Source organism: Aspergillus eucalypticola, assembly GCF_003184535.1.
Source record: "Aspergillus eucalypticola CBS 122712 chromosome Unknown BO83scaffold_36, whole genome shotgun sequence".
NCBI classification, from domain to species: Eukaryota; Fungi; Ascomycota; class Eurotiomycetes; order Eurotiales; family Aspergillaceae; genus Aspergillus; species Aspergillus eucalypticola.
This window is the reverse complement of record NW_020290310.1, coordinates 58,784-72,296: the sequence shown is the minus strand read 5'-3', so window position 1 is coordinate 72,296 and position 13,513 is coordinate 58,784. Positions and strand designations below refer to the sequence as shown.

Genomic DNA, 13,513 nt, shown 5'->3' with positions numbered 1-13,513 from the left:
TGCATGGGATAATAACTATCCGTTAAACTTACTTCTTCTCTTCTCCCACTATTTCTTCAACTATTCATTATCCCCGACCTTCCCAAAACCCTAACTGCCCAATATTGCTACTGATAATGGCTGCATCGCATCTGCATCTGCCAAGTACCTTAAACAACTTTGAGTATCATCCACCAACTCAATTTCTGAGTACTTTCTGCTCTGCTGACTCCCGCCCAGCATCACATGGAGCCCATCGAAATGTCCCAATTCGACGCCCGGCCATCGCCAGGCCATAAAACCCCGACCAGCAGCAACAGCAGCAGTCAGTCAGTCCCTCGATGCAGTATCTTCTCATGAAACCCGCCTTTCTGTTGGCCGTCCTAGCGACCGCCACCCCAGCGCCAACCTGGACCCAGATCATCTGGCACGACATTCAAGCTGCGACCAGCTGCACTGCCTGCGAGGTGACTGACTGACTGTTCATCCAAATTGTCATGGACCACGCTGATCTGCGCCCATACTAGACGCTGCTCAAATCACTTCAACAAGCATCTCAACTCGGTCCATCGACCCTCCAGACCATCCTCACCGAAGTATGCATTTTAAGCAAGGTAAAATAATAAATACTATACTACCGTCTCCACCTCGGACATTTTCACTAATCTTATCCTCCCAGATCCTCGACGCCGACTTCTGCACCGGACTCATAGCTTCCCAAGTCCCCAGCGCATACTATGTGCTTCGTCAACTGTCCATTCCATCAGACACCGCGCAAACCTTTTGTGCCAGCGTGTTGGATTTGTGTCCGTATCCGCCGATTCCTCCTATCAACCTGACCTTCCCTCCTCCACCACTATATTCCCCTATCACCACTACCACCAACGATAATAACCAAGATAACAATATAACCCTCCGAATCGCCCACATCACCGACACCCACGTCGACCTCCAATACACCCCGGGCACGAGCACCCACTGCCGCAAACCCATCTGCTGCCGCCAATACCACGCCTACGATGCCCCAGGCCGGTCCAAAAACCCATGCTCAACCTGGGGAAGCCCACACTGCGATCCCCCACTACGACTACTACACAACATGCTCTCCACACTACAATCACAACAACCACACCTAACCCTGTTCACCGGCGATATCGTCGCCCACGACATCTGGAACACAAGCCAGGAATCAGTACTAGCAAGCTTCAACGAGACCAACTCCGCCCTTCACACCCTACTAAACAACAACAACCCAATCTACGCGGCCATCGGAAACCACGACACCCACCCCGTAAACATCTTCCCAGGGGATGCAAATATCCCAAAAGAACTAGTAAATGTAGAATGGACCTACACCGCACTAACCACCGACTGGAGAACACTCCAAAACAACCCTACTTTAAGAACTACTAGATCCGGCGCATACGCAACAACATATACTACTACCCTCCCACCCACATCACCCACACAAGAACAAGAACAAGAACCAGAACCAAACCCGAAAATAAAAATAGAAATTATCTCCTACAACAGCAACCTCTACTACCGTCTCAACCTCCTCCTCTACACGACTCCCATGCCAGTTGACCCCATGGCCCAGTTCACGTGGCTGATCAGCGAGCTCCACACCGCGGAACAACAAGAAGGACTTCAAGTCCTTCTGATAACGCATATCCCTATCTCGAGTAAAGATACTTTACCTGCGTATGCTGATGCCCTGCGGAGAATACTGGTTCGGTTTAAGGATACGATCGTGGGTGTGTTCTGTGGACATGGACATGTTGATACGTTTGGGGTGTTTTATCGTTCTTATTCTTCTGGTATTAGTAATGGGAGTGCTGGTAATGTTAGTAGTGATAGTGATAGTGATAGTCATGAGAATCAGGGGCAACGGCACCGGCACCGGCAAAGGAAGATCACTGTGGAGAACAACAACAACAACAACAACAACGAGGTGACAGTGGAGAAAGGGGAAAGGGAAGAAGTAGTGATAGGCGTGGAGATGATGGCGCCGGCGATGACGCCTACGTCGGGGTATTCGGCTTTTAGGGTGTATGATGTGCAGTTTAGCTGTGGTGGGTGGAAGGTATTGGATTTTGAGGAGTATGTTGCGAGATTCCCTCCGTTTATACATGGTCTTCAGGGGGATGGTGATGATAGTATCAATGGTGAGGTAGAACCGCAATGGGTCAGGTATTACTCTGCTATGGAAGCTTACGGAAAGTATGTCTATCCTAATGGGGCTGGTACCGGTACTAATGGCATTGGTGCTGGGGCGGAGGCTGGGGGCGGTGCTGCTGCTGCTGGCATTGGACCGCACTTCTGGGCGAAGCTGACGGATGTTATGGAGACGAATTGGAATGTGTTCAACCAGTATTGGGCGAGACGGACTAGGGGGTATGATGTCTTAGTTTGTGGGAGGGGGTGTCGGGAGAAGGAGATTTGTCGGCTGAGGGGACAGGATTGTCAGTCTAAAAGGGGGGATGACGATGAGGCTATTCCTACGGATATGGGAGTGGAAGAAAGCGCTCTGGCAAGTTGGCTAAGACAGGTTCAACAGTCTTGTTCTTCTTCTTTCTCTTAGTAATTTTAATCGTGATACATACACGTCAGTCATACTGCAGATAGATTCGTCCCCAGGACAATCTAAAGAATGTGTGTGTGTGTGCTAAGGTATAAACAAGAAATCAAAATCATCATATCTAAATCAGTCAATCAACGAGTGACAAGAAGGGTAAAATAATTCCGTTCCATCCCGGCCATCTACTCAATGTACCACTCCGCGCCCGTCAGGCGTCCCTCGGCCTCGGTACCGAACTTCTTGAACAGCTTCTCCGACAGGTCGATCGACACATCGTCACAGCCCATGCACTTGTCCCAGACGGTGCCGTAGTCGGTCACACCGTTGTAGGTGATCTTCACGGTCTTGCCGCAGTCGCTGTCTTGCATGATGCCATGGGGAAGCGCAACCACCATGTCGGTGTTGCCGTTGCTGGTGATGCCGCAAGATCCCAGTCCAGCCACGTAGTAGGTCAGATCACCCGTGCAAGGAGACTCGGAGGAGCAGCTACCGGAGTAGCCACTGCTGCTGCCGCTGGAGCTGGAGCTGGAGCTGGAGCTGGAGCTGGAGGCCGAGGTGGTGGCCGCAGCGGGAACGGTGGTGGTGGAGGGGGTCCAGGCGGGCTCTTGGCTGGTAGTGGAAGGAGTCCAGGCAGGCTCCCATTCACTGGTGGAGCTGGAGCTGGTGGGGGCAGGAGTCCAGGCGGGTTCCCACTCACTGGTGGAAGTCGAAGTGGTGGAGGATGCGGGCTCGGGGGTCCAAGCAGCGCCCCAAGCGGTGGAGGTGGAGGTAGTGAAGGAAGAGGGCTGGTAGTTGACGGATTGCTCAGGCTGGCTGTTGCCGGGCAACTGGTATTGAGATTCGGGGGTAGCGCTAGCAGCAGCGGATTCGGTAGGGGCAGCGCCGTAGATGGTGGTGGTCACGTCGACAGTGGTCCAGACGACGGAGGTGACGGTCTGGTAAACAACTTCGGTTGAGCGCTTCTCAACAGGAGCAGCAGAGCCAAAGGCGGCAAAGAGAGTGCCAGCCAGGGCGAGAGACTTGGAAAGAGGGGCCATTGTAATGGATGTGAGTTGTTTGATATAGGATTGTGGTGGTTGTTTAGTGGAGTGATTTGCTTTTGGTTGACAATTGTAGGGTCACTGTTTTCTTTTGGAAGGATTGATGCTCTGGTCGACAGAGGAGTCTAAGGAATGCGTACTGCACAGCAGTATAGAGCAAAAAAACCCAAGGAATGAGGGTGGAAAGAAGGAATGACCGAGCGTCAAAGAGAGGACGGACTGTGAGGTGGAAGAGGAGAGGGAAAGAAGCAGGTGAGAAACGAAGGAGGGAGAGGCAGAGTATTTGTATTGGAATTGGAGCCAGTGGTATGTATGTATGTATGTATGGATGGATGGATGTATGGTGTGTATGGTACCAATTGGTATGGGTGAATCACCGTCGGGATCCACCGCACCAACAAGTAACAACACCAAAGAATCCATCTTCCTCTCCCTCAGTCTCTGTTTCTCAATCTCGCTTTCTCATGAATGAAGCCTAGACTCCACTTAGTCCAATTACTTTTTTGACCCCCCAGACCCACACTCTTTCTTTCTTTCCTCCCCCCACCGCCAACAGCTCGTGAACCCTCGATCTCCGCCAATGCCCGTTAAGCCCTTCACTGCCCGACCCTCACCGGTCTTCCCAGGGCAATCTCGTCCTCCATGGTCGGCAGTGGTCGGGCGCGGCCCGGAACCAGCGCAGCATCCTCCTCGGTCTGATTGGGGTGCTCTCCCTCGTACCTGACGCAGCCATCTCATCTTACAGCTGTTACCTTGAAAGAAGCAAATAAAGAACACGAAAAGAAAGTAAAAAAAATACTCTCCTTCCAGGCACACACCAATCTGGCATGGTCTGATCGGAATCCTCGGGGTCAGGCCCAGTAGTTTGGCTGATTGGCGGTTCGCATTGACGCCAGTGTCTCACCAAGCCGTGCCTGGATGGCACAGACACCTCTTACTGGCTGAACTGGGGCCAGAGTGGGCAGTTGTTCTTCGGATTGACTTTTGAGTAGTCTGCTGGTGCGTTAGTTCAGCCACGCTCTACCGTTCCTTGCCTGCACTGACTTTTTGGTTGGGGAAATTGGGAGAAACCGCCTTTCAGCTGGAAGCGTGCGGTCATGTTGCCTGCAGGGCTCTCTTTTCCGCTTCCTTCAGGGGGATCAGCGTGGCAATCCTTGGGTCGTTCCGCCCAAAAGGAGGGAAATGGGCGGTGCCTGACCACTAAGCCACTCGACACGAGAATACTAAATGGTCTTTGCCGAATACACACAAAAAGTCGAACTAGACTAGGCTGGACGGGACTGAAACTACAACAATCAGGTGCCGTCATCTGTTCAGGTTCAGGTTCAGGTTTCACCGGGCCGAATGTTGATGTGGCGAACTCGGCGGGTCTTGGAGCCCATCAAAGGGAACACGGCCTATTGAAGACCAAGTTGACGTGTCGCACATCCAGGCACCGACCAGTCACATCTCGTCAGCAGCATCTCCCCTTCGCTTTGTACACAGTCCATACTTCGTGTGGTGGGAGGAAAAGAGGGGAACCATCATTAGTGGCAGGGATGTTGCCCTGATCTGACTTTTTTGCCCTACCGGTGGGCTACTGCAGGACAGTCCAGCCGCGTCCATTCGCAAAACGACTGTCTTATTCGATTGTTTTGGTCTTTCTTTTCGCGCCGCTAAACTACTAGTGTGGTCTAGGCAGTCCAATCCTTGGGACGAACGCCACTGGTAGATTTGAAACACTCAATGGTGCTTTCGCACAGTTAACAGTCAGATCCATCTGATGGATCTGAAATCTGAATACCAGGCGAGACGCCAAGCCAGCCAACCGGACTCTATCGCAGGGCTCCATCGTCCGTTTCATCCGTCACTCGCGTGGCTTGATCCTCCACCGAGTACTACGGTGTATCTACTATCTACACTGACTTATGATGTGTAGTGCTGATACTTTAGATTTTACCCCTCTATCCAGTCGCGTACAGAATATATTTACTGTACATTACATCATTAATAAAGATCAACATTGATTGAATGCAGCATTGATAAAAATGAAGCGGACTATATTTCCGCATTCCACCGATCATTTTTATCAAATTCTCCATTCCAATCACCATTCCGATCGTCCTACCCGAAGTATTTCACAGAGTATCTTACTCAGAAGTATGTCCGACCACCCATACTGTGCAAGTAAACATGCACATCCATACCACCACCACCACCACCACCACCACCACCAACAATCACATCGTAACAAAACAACCCCCAAATTAATTAATGACACACAACATACAACACAATCCTTACCATCGCCATCTAGACTATATAGCATACAGGAATCTACTACAGACTATAGAAATAACAAAGACCCTGAAACCAACACAACCCAGACACGACTACCAGATATAGCATAACCACCACCGAATACTACCTAATACTAATCTAATACACAGTTCAACCTGTTATCATTAGAGTTCCAACATCTACTAAGTAGGAAAGGAGCTCAGCTCAGCTCAGCTCAGCTCAACTTGCAGCCCCCAGATCTACCGCAATGGTCAAACAAGCTAGCCCCCAATGTTACTCAACTCAGCCTCGTTCGGCCTCGGTTAGGTGCAGATACTCGTGGGGACAAATATGCTGCGAGTAAGCTAAACTCCTATTATGGTAGCTATGAAGGATGATGAAAAGGATGAGGATGAGAATAGTGTTGTTGGTAGGCGCAGGTACCCGTTCATAAAGTTGTTGGATTCTCGGAGTTGGGTTGGATAATATAACCCATTCCTTGTAGCAGCTACTAATGAGATAGTTAGGTGAAGTAGTAATTAGGACATATTCCTACTTCCTTCAGGTATATACGGCATACTCAGTAGGTAGTAGTGAATACTAACCAACCATTCCATCTATACACATATACACCCCATTCAACAGGGTAGTAAGTAGTTAGTCAGTCAGTCAGTCAAGATAAGAATTCGCCAAGCTCTCAATCGTGATTTCATGTACATTCACAGGAAACAGGGGGGTATAGCCCCCAAAGATAAATTAATTAATTAATTACTCGGTTTCTAAGGGTGTTGGATTGGCGCTTGCAGGGGTATGCTACACTTGAGTTAAGAGAACATCACTACGTTAACCGGTTGGTTACAGAAGTAGCTAACTTCGTACTGAAACGGCCCGATATGACTAAGATCTGACTGGGTTTGGGTCTTGTAGTTCGTTAAATGTTAGAGATCTAGACCTAACTACTTAACGTTGTTGTTACATGACTTATGGTAATGAGTTAATAGCTGAGTTACCTCACTAGTAGTAAGTGACTAGTTAGCTAACTAGTAACTCACCAGTCAACCCATTAACGGAAAAATATGACCATTCAAGATTAAATCATCTTAATGCTATGAATTCATAGCGAAAGCAAAATTAGATAGGTGAAGTACGAAATAGAAGAAAAGTCGAAGATGTCACCCAACCCACACCCTCACACCCACACATCCTTTCCCTTACCCTTCCCTTTTCCCTCCTCACCCATGGAACCGACACTTCCGATTCAACCAGACAACAATAAACTCATCTCTGACATCCACCACAAGACCCATCTACATAGATAATAGTCCAAGATAGCCTTTTCTACCACTAATCTTCTAGACTCGAATCAACGTCATAGGAGAAAAGTCTATGATTCATCTGTCATCCCATGAATACCATATATAAGATGATACCTACATACACCTCCACTGAACTATTTCATTAACCATTCTATTACTCCCAAGGCAAGAAAAGAAATTAATTGTATTCTGGACTTTTAGGTGATATTTACGAGTTATTCGTATGCATACACACCTCCTCCATCTATCTTCACAGAGGATGAAAAGAATGCTAACTGACCAATGGAAAATAGAAAGTTTGAAACAAAATGGACTCCATCAAGAAGAACCTCGAATCCGCCAAGAACAAGGGCCAGGATTACTATAACCAGATGATGGGGCAGCAGCAGAGTATGTCGATTTCTTTCCTTTTGTTATTTATTGACTAGGGAAATTTGAGGAGGGGAAACCGGAGTAATGCTAACGGAGATACTCTGCTGGTATAGACTCCGATGCCTCCCAGTACGCCCAAGACGCCAAGAACAAGGCCAACGAGGGCATGGACAAGACCAAGCAGACGGCTAAGGATTATATGCCCGATCAGGCGGGGGATCATTAAATCATCCGTAAAGTTGGTATAGGCTAATAGGCTAGCTACTCAAGAATGAATATAATATAATATAATGTAGTCAAATAAATCCTATACCGAAAGAAAACCATAACAGTAAATACAGTCATTTCCCATAAACCATGCGCAAGAAGCAAAAAGTATCCATCAATCTCGTGATATAATTACAACCCTGACGCCAAGACTATCAATCAAACCGGACCAGATCAGACAAGGAAAGAACACGAGGTATGTGCTTAACCCTGGCACATAATGCATGCCTCCTTGTTCTCAATGCTGCACTGGAGCACCTGCTGCGAGTAGATGTCATTCTCGCGCTCTTCGCTCTCCTGCTGGCTGTCCTCCTCCTGAGGGCCGTTCTCCTGAGCGGAGGCATCAGCAGCAAGAGCCCGAGGGCTGCCGTTGGTGGAGCCGTTGACACCGTTGAGACCGTTCTCGCTGTGTCCGTTGACCGGGGCCTGGCCACGGGGAACAGCAGAGTACGTGCTGGAGGCAGCGCCAACAGCCCGCTTCTTGTACGCGGCATTGGTGCGGGCCACGTTGGTGTCCTCGACCTTGAGCTGCTCCTGGTCGACGGTGAACTGAATGGGCGCAGAGGCGGCCATTGTGCGCAGGTAGTACATGCCCGTCTTCAGACCCATCTTCCAGCCGGCAAAGTGCATGCTGGTGATCTTGCCCATGGTGGGCTCCTTCAGGTGGATGTTGAGGGACTGAGACTGGTCAATGAACGCACCACGGTCCGCGGCCATCTGCAGGATTGTGCGCTGGGAGATCTCCCACACCGTCTTGTACAGCGCCTTGATGTCACTGGGGATGTTGGGGATGTTCTGGACGGAACCACCCTCGGCAATGATGCGGTTCTTCATGTTGTCCGACCACAGGCCGAGATCGACCAGGTCCTTCAGCAGCCAGGGGTTGACCACCTGGAACTCACCAGCCAAGACACGGCGGGAGTAGATGTTGGAGGTGTAAGGCTCGAAGCACTCGTTGAAGCCCAAGATCTGACTGGTACTGGCAGTGGGCATGGGAGCGACCAGCAAGCTGTTGCGGACACCAGTCTGGGCAATCTTGGCCTTGAGGGAATCCCAGTCCCAGAGGTCAGTGGGAGTGCGGTCCCACATGTCGTACTGAAGGATACCCTGGGAGACAGGAGATCCCTCGTAGGTCTCGTAAGTTCCGAACTCCTTGGCAAGATCAGACGAGGCGGTCAAACCAGCGTGGTAGATGGTTTCGAAGATCTGGATGTTCAGCTGTCTGGCCTCGGCGGAGTCGAAGGGCAGGCGCAGAGCGAGGAAAGCATCAGCCAGACCGTTGACACCCAGAGCAATGGGACGGTGACGGAAGTTGGACTTCTTGGCCTCCGGGACGGGGTAGTAGTTGATGTCGATGATCTTGTTCAGGTTACGGACCAAGACCTGGACAACCTCGTGGAGCTTGCCAAAGTCATACTCGCCGCGAGCAGCGTCGACGAAAGTAGGCAGAGCAAGAGACGCAAGGTTACAGACAGCAACCTCATCCGGAGCACTGTACTCAATGATCTCAGTGCAGAGGTTGGAGCTACGGATGGTTCCGAGGTTCTTCTGGTTGCTCTTCTTGTTGCAAGCATCCTTGTACAGCATGAAGGGGTTACCAGTCTCGGTCTGAGCCTCCAGAATAGCGTACCACAGCTTCTGAGCCTTGATGGTACGACGGCCACGGCCTTCTTTCTCATACCTACAATACTGTTAGCACGAGTCGACGATACACAAACCGACAAACTTACTTCTCGTAGAGAGCGTCGAACTCATCACCGTAGACATCAGCCAAGCCAGGGGCTTCGTTGGGGCAGAACAGAGTCCAGTCACCGTTCGCCTCAACACGCTTCATGAACAGATCCGGGGTCCACAGGGCGTAGAACAGATCACGGGCTCTGACCTCCTCCTTACCGTGGTTCTTACGGAGATCCAGGAACTCGAAGACATCCGAGTGCCAGGGCTCAAGGTAGATGGCGAAAGCACCGGGACGCTTGTTGCCACCCTGGTCAACGTATCTGGCAGTGTTGTTGAAGACGCGAAGCATAGGAACAAGACCGTTGGAGGTACCGTTGGTACCACCAATGTAGGAGCCAGTAGAACGGATGCGGTGCACGTTCAGACCGATACCACCAGCCGTCTTGGAGATCATAGCGCAAGTCTTCAGAGTGTCGTAGATACCGTCAATGCTGTCCTCCTTCATGTCGACGAGGAAGCAAGAGGCGAGCTGGGGCTGGGGAGTACCAGCGTTGAACAGAGTCGGGGAGGCGTGGGTGAAGTACTTCTGAGACATCAAGTTGTAGGTCTCGATGGCCTTTTCGATGTCGCTGCCGTGGATACCAACGGCAACACGCATCAGCAGGTGCTGGGGACGCTCGGCTACCTTTCCGTTGATCCTCAACAGGTATGACCGCTCCAACGTCTTGAAACCGAAGAAGTTGTAGTTGAAATCACGGTCGTATACAATAGCCGAGTTGAGTTCGTCGGCATGTTTCATAATTATTTCGTATGTCTCCTTTGATATCATTGGTGCAGGAGCATTGTTTTTGGGGTTGACATAGTGGTAGAGATCTGAGATGACCAAAGAGAACTGCTTCTTGGTCTGCTTGTGGAGGTTGGAAACGGCGATACGGGCAGCGAGAATGGCGTAATCAGGGTGTGTGACAGTCATGTACGCAGCAGTTTCGGCAGCCTAAGTCGAATTATCAGCACTTGCTCTGCCAAATGTAGCGGCTGCAAACCTACCAGGTTATCGAGTTCAACGGTTGTGACACCCTGGTAGACACCAGAGATGACCTTCTGGGTAATGGCAGCGGCATCGACGTGCTCAGGGTCGAGTCCGTAACACAGCCTCGACACACGAGCAGTGATCTTGTCGAACTGCACGCGTTCTTTGCGTCCGTCTGTATTCAAAGTTAGCACTGACGGTTGCAAGGGTGGCAAGGTCCATTCCGCTCAATCAACGGGCATCCATTCCACCCAAAGCAGGGAATCTTGTGCAACTCGTACTGACCTCTCTTGTAGACAAACATTTTGGACAGTGAGGTTATAGACAACGAGAAAAGAAACTAGAACAAAGGGTATATGGAAATAATATTAGGGTAGTAGAGAGAAAAGAAGGCTTGGATATGTATAGGAGAGGATTGAGAGGAGAAATCGTCACAGAAAGAATGTCCTGGAGACAGGAGCTGAGGGGAGGATGAGAGATGAGAGGAAAGAGAAGACGGAGGGGCAGAAAGTTGGGAGGAGAGATATTTGATGTCGCCGGGGCAAACGCGTTACGGTGGATATCCACGCGAATTTTCGTGTTTGGACTAAATGGGTTGCCCTTTGCATACGAGCCCGCTGACTGGTGCGCCGCCAATCTTTGTCCGGCTAGCGGGAACGCGCGACGAGCGCAGTCACGTGTGAGTTTTCTTTCAAGTTCACGCCACGTCCCTCAGCAACTGCCGGGCTTCTTACAAATCAGCTCCGAGCCTCGGACACCGTATATCCGTTTGCAGGATATGGTTTCCGCCGACCTTCGACTACGTACCATCATGATTCCCATGCAACCTAAGCCCCACTAGGATATATTACGTATGAGCTTTCCGCCTCCCAGCGGGTTTCGGAGAGCTGCCTACGGATGCCTACACCGGTGGAGAAGACGCGGTTAAAGTGACGCGGTCTGCGCCCAATATGTACTCAACATCATTGATGTCCAAGGGTTCGGAGCCTTGTCTGAGATAATATACGAAGCGGACTAACTGAATCTATAACGTCGCTGCAAATCCGACAAAAACAACGGCCGCAAACGCAGCAGCAGACGCGCCACGGTCAGCCGATCCCAACGAAATAGTCTGGTTAGGATGCGTGCTGGGACAAGCACTAGAGCTGATATCGGGGACAGAGCTCGAAGTGGAGATGCTGGTTGAACTAGCTATGACGGAGCTAGGCTTGGTCGGGCTGAAAAGAGCGGTGGAATGGGATGCGATGCCGGACGAGGTTGTTGGTAGGTATGCTGCATAAGTAGAGTCAAATGTCTCTCATCTTTGGCAAAGCGTCATTCAAGTTCAAAACATACCAATTGCGTAACCTGCAGATGTGCAGGTGTCTTTTAACTGCTCCAGAGCCAATTGTCTCTCATCCCCGCAAAACTCCACGATCTTGGCCCAAAGGTTGCCTACATTCGTCGCACAAATATCTTGGAGGTTATCAGAATCCGATTGAGACCTATACTAGGTTAGCAGGCGACCAAACAAAGTACAGCGATCTGGCTGTCACAGTTATACCTCATGGCAGACACCAAACATGGCGGGGTCTGTGTAGCTACGCTGAGGCCTCCAAAGACCAGGAATGAGACGAGGAAAGCAAAATGAGCGAACAACATGATGCTATCGAGCTCTCAGAGCTCAAGTAACAAGCATCTGAGAATCGGTTATGAGAAAGGCAACAAAAGAACGTAACAACGAACGACTATCCAAGCATTGGCTGGATGTAATGCAACTACAGTAAAAGAGAGTCTGCTGAGAAGCTAAAATTGTCTATGGAGAAGTGACTAGGGAGGATAAGAGTGACCAGCGTACTAATATAAAGGAGAGTGAGGCCAGACCACTCCGCCCCATGAGGCATCGACCCTGCCGATCCATCCTTCATTTCGCTGCCGGGAGTTGGAAGTCTTGGCCAATGGCCCGAAGACTCGGGTGGAGTCCGCCAGGGACCAGCTCGGCTAGCGCCCGGGCCTCACTCCTATCCTTCCTAGTGGACATGAATAATATTTACTGATGGATATATTTGTAGTCATGAATAGATACTGGGTTTGTATCTGATGGGCATGCTCCTTCGAAGTGCCCCAAAAACTCCATTACTAAGTCGATGTATCATCTTTACTATCTTCCACAGTAAATAGCTAAATGTCCACCATACCCCTCAACGCAATAGTCGCAACATTAGCAATACCAAGTGACCAATAATTATCACTTAAAAAGCAAATACAAACTCACAATGACAACATCCTCACCTATATAATGAGTCCCAGGTAAGGAGCCGGCCTACATCCGAACAAGCTGCAGCTTCTGAAGGTAGATCAAGTATGATCCTCAAGGCCAATTTCATAACATACGAACAGGTTGCACTATTTCTAGGAAGGATCTTTCACCCTAAACCCTCAAAAGCCCGTAATAATCATAAGCAGCAAGTCTCAACAATAGTCTAATTTCAGTAGACATTTAACGACTAGGGAAGGGATCCTCTGCATCTGCCCTTGCGGCAAATGCAATACAAACTGTAACACTGCTTTGCAGCCTTGGTTTCGACATTCAATATGGCAATTAAGCAGGTAATGCTAATATCAGGGAAAGTGATATGATACATATGTGTGTGTATGCTGGTGCTGCAGGGTTGCTTGTAGCTAGGTGCATAAGGGAGAGTTCGCATACATACATACATACAACGGTAAATTGATCTGGTTAGGAAGTGTATTTCTTCAGAAAAAGCATGTCTTTTTCTGTTATATTCCCTAAAATATCAACTTTATTGCAGGCTGTAGCGCTTCAGGGTGGATTCGGATCGGTGAGTATATCTGCCCATCGTGGAGGCATATAGCAAGCGTGGTAGTGGGTTGCTTAGTTTTCATAAAGTCTGGAATTTCCCCGAGGGGGTGTATGACTGGGCTGTGTTGGGAGTTCCAGGTTACTTTTCCCTCTCGAGAACCCTCGATTGATATTGAGTGTACTTCGTCC

At 49.7% G+C, this 13,513-nt stretch overlaps 6 protein-coding genes across 6 annotated transcripts; 3 read left to right on the top strand and 3 right to left on the bottom strand.

Annotated features, from left to right (window-relative positions):
- Positions 1–320: 320 nt before the first annotated feature.
- Positions 321–2,525, top strand: BO83DRAFT_431670 (Metallo-dependent phosphatase; the record flags this gene model as incomplete). Its single annotated transcript, XM_025535587.1, has 4 exons — positions 321–446; positions 507–575; positions 659–2,376; positions 2,441–2,525. The coding sequence occupies 4 exons, from the start codon at positions 321–323 to the stop codon at positions 2,523–2,525; spliced, it is 1,998 nt and encodes a 665-aa protein (XP_025383150.1).
- Positions 2,526–2,742: 217 nt separating this feature from the next.
- On the bottom strand, positions 2,743–3,066 carry BO83DRAFT_324064 (RlpA-like double-psi beta-barrel domain-containing protein; the record flags this gene model as incomplete). The annotated part of the gene is made up of 1 exon (XM_025527960.1): positions 2,743–3,066. A coding segment is annotated over one exon (324 nt), but the record flags the coding sequence as incomplete, so codon positions are not given.
- A 2,706-nt stretch (positions 3,067–5,772) lies between these two features.
- On the top strand, positions 5,773–6,979 carry BO83DRAFT_393269 (uncharacterized protein; the record flags this gene model as incomplete). The annotated part of the gene is made up of 8 exons (XM_025532971.1): positions 5,773–5,826; positions 6,030–6,219; positions 6,245–6,289; positions 6,425–6,446; positions 6,505–6,508; positions 6,644–6,667; positions 6,861–6,879; positions 6,915–6,979. The coding sequence occupies 8 exons, from the start codon at positions 5,773–5,775 to the stop codon at positions 6,977–6,979; spliced, it is 423 nt and encodes a 140-aa protein (XP_025383148.1).
- A 314-nt stretch (positions 6,980–7,293) lies between these two features.
- BO83DRAFT_156763 (uncharacterized protein) lies at positions 7,294–7,832 on the top strand. Its single transcript, XM_025526284.1, has 3 exons — positions 7,294–7,396; positions 7,462–7,565; positions 7,661–7,832. The coding sequence occupies exons 2-3, from the start codon at positions 7,484–7,486 to the stop codon at positions 7,771–7,773; spliced, it is 195 nt and encodes a 64-aa protein (XP_025383147.1). The 5' UTR covers positions 7,294–7,396; positions 7,462–7,483; the 3' UTR covers positions 7,774–7,832.
- On the bottom strand, positions 7,830–11,022 carry BO83DRAFT_347752 (ribonucleotide-diphosphate reductase subunit RNR1). Its single transcript, XM_025528828.1, has 4 exons — positions 10,807–11,022; positions 10,539–10,696; positions 9,545–10,485; positions 7,830–9,495 (listed from the first exon to the last, which is right to left on the bottom strand). The coding sequence occupies exons 1-4, from the start codon at positions 10,823–10,825 to the stop codon at positions 8,019–8,021; spliced, it is 2,595 nt and encodes an 864-aa protein (XP_025383146.1). The 5' UTR covers positions 10,826–11,022; the 3' UTR covers positions 7,830–8,018.
- A 400-nt stretch (positions 11,023–11,422) lies between these two features.
- On the bottom strand, positions 11,423–12,493 carry BO83DRAFT_411881 (putative GPI anchored cell wall protein; the record flags this gene model as incomplete). Its single annotated transcript, XM_025534353.1, has 4 exons — positions 12,065–12,493; positions 11,857–12,005; positions 11,553–11,793; positions 11,423–11,513 (listed from the first exon to the last, which is right to left on the bottom strand). The coding sequence occupies exons 1-4, from the start codon at positions 12,160–12,162 to the stop codon at positions 11,423–11,425; spliced, it is 579 nt and encodes a 192-aa protein (XP_025383145.1). The 5' UTR covers positions 12,163–12,493.
- Positions 12,494–13,513: the final 1,020 nt, after the last annotated feature.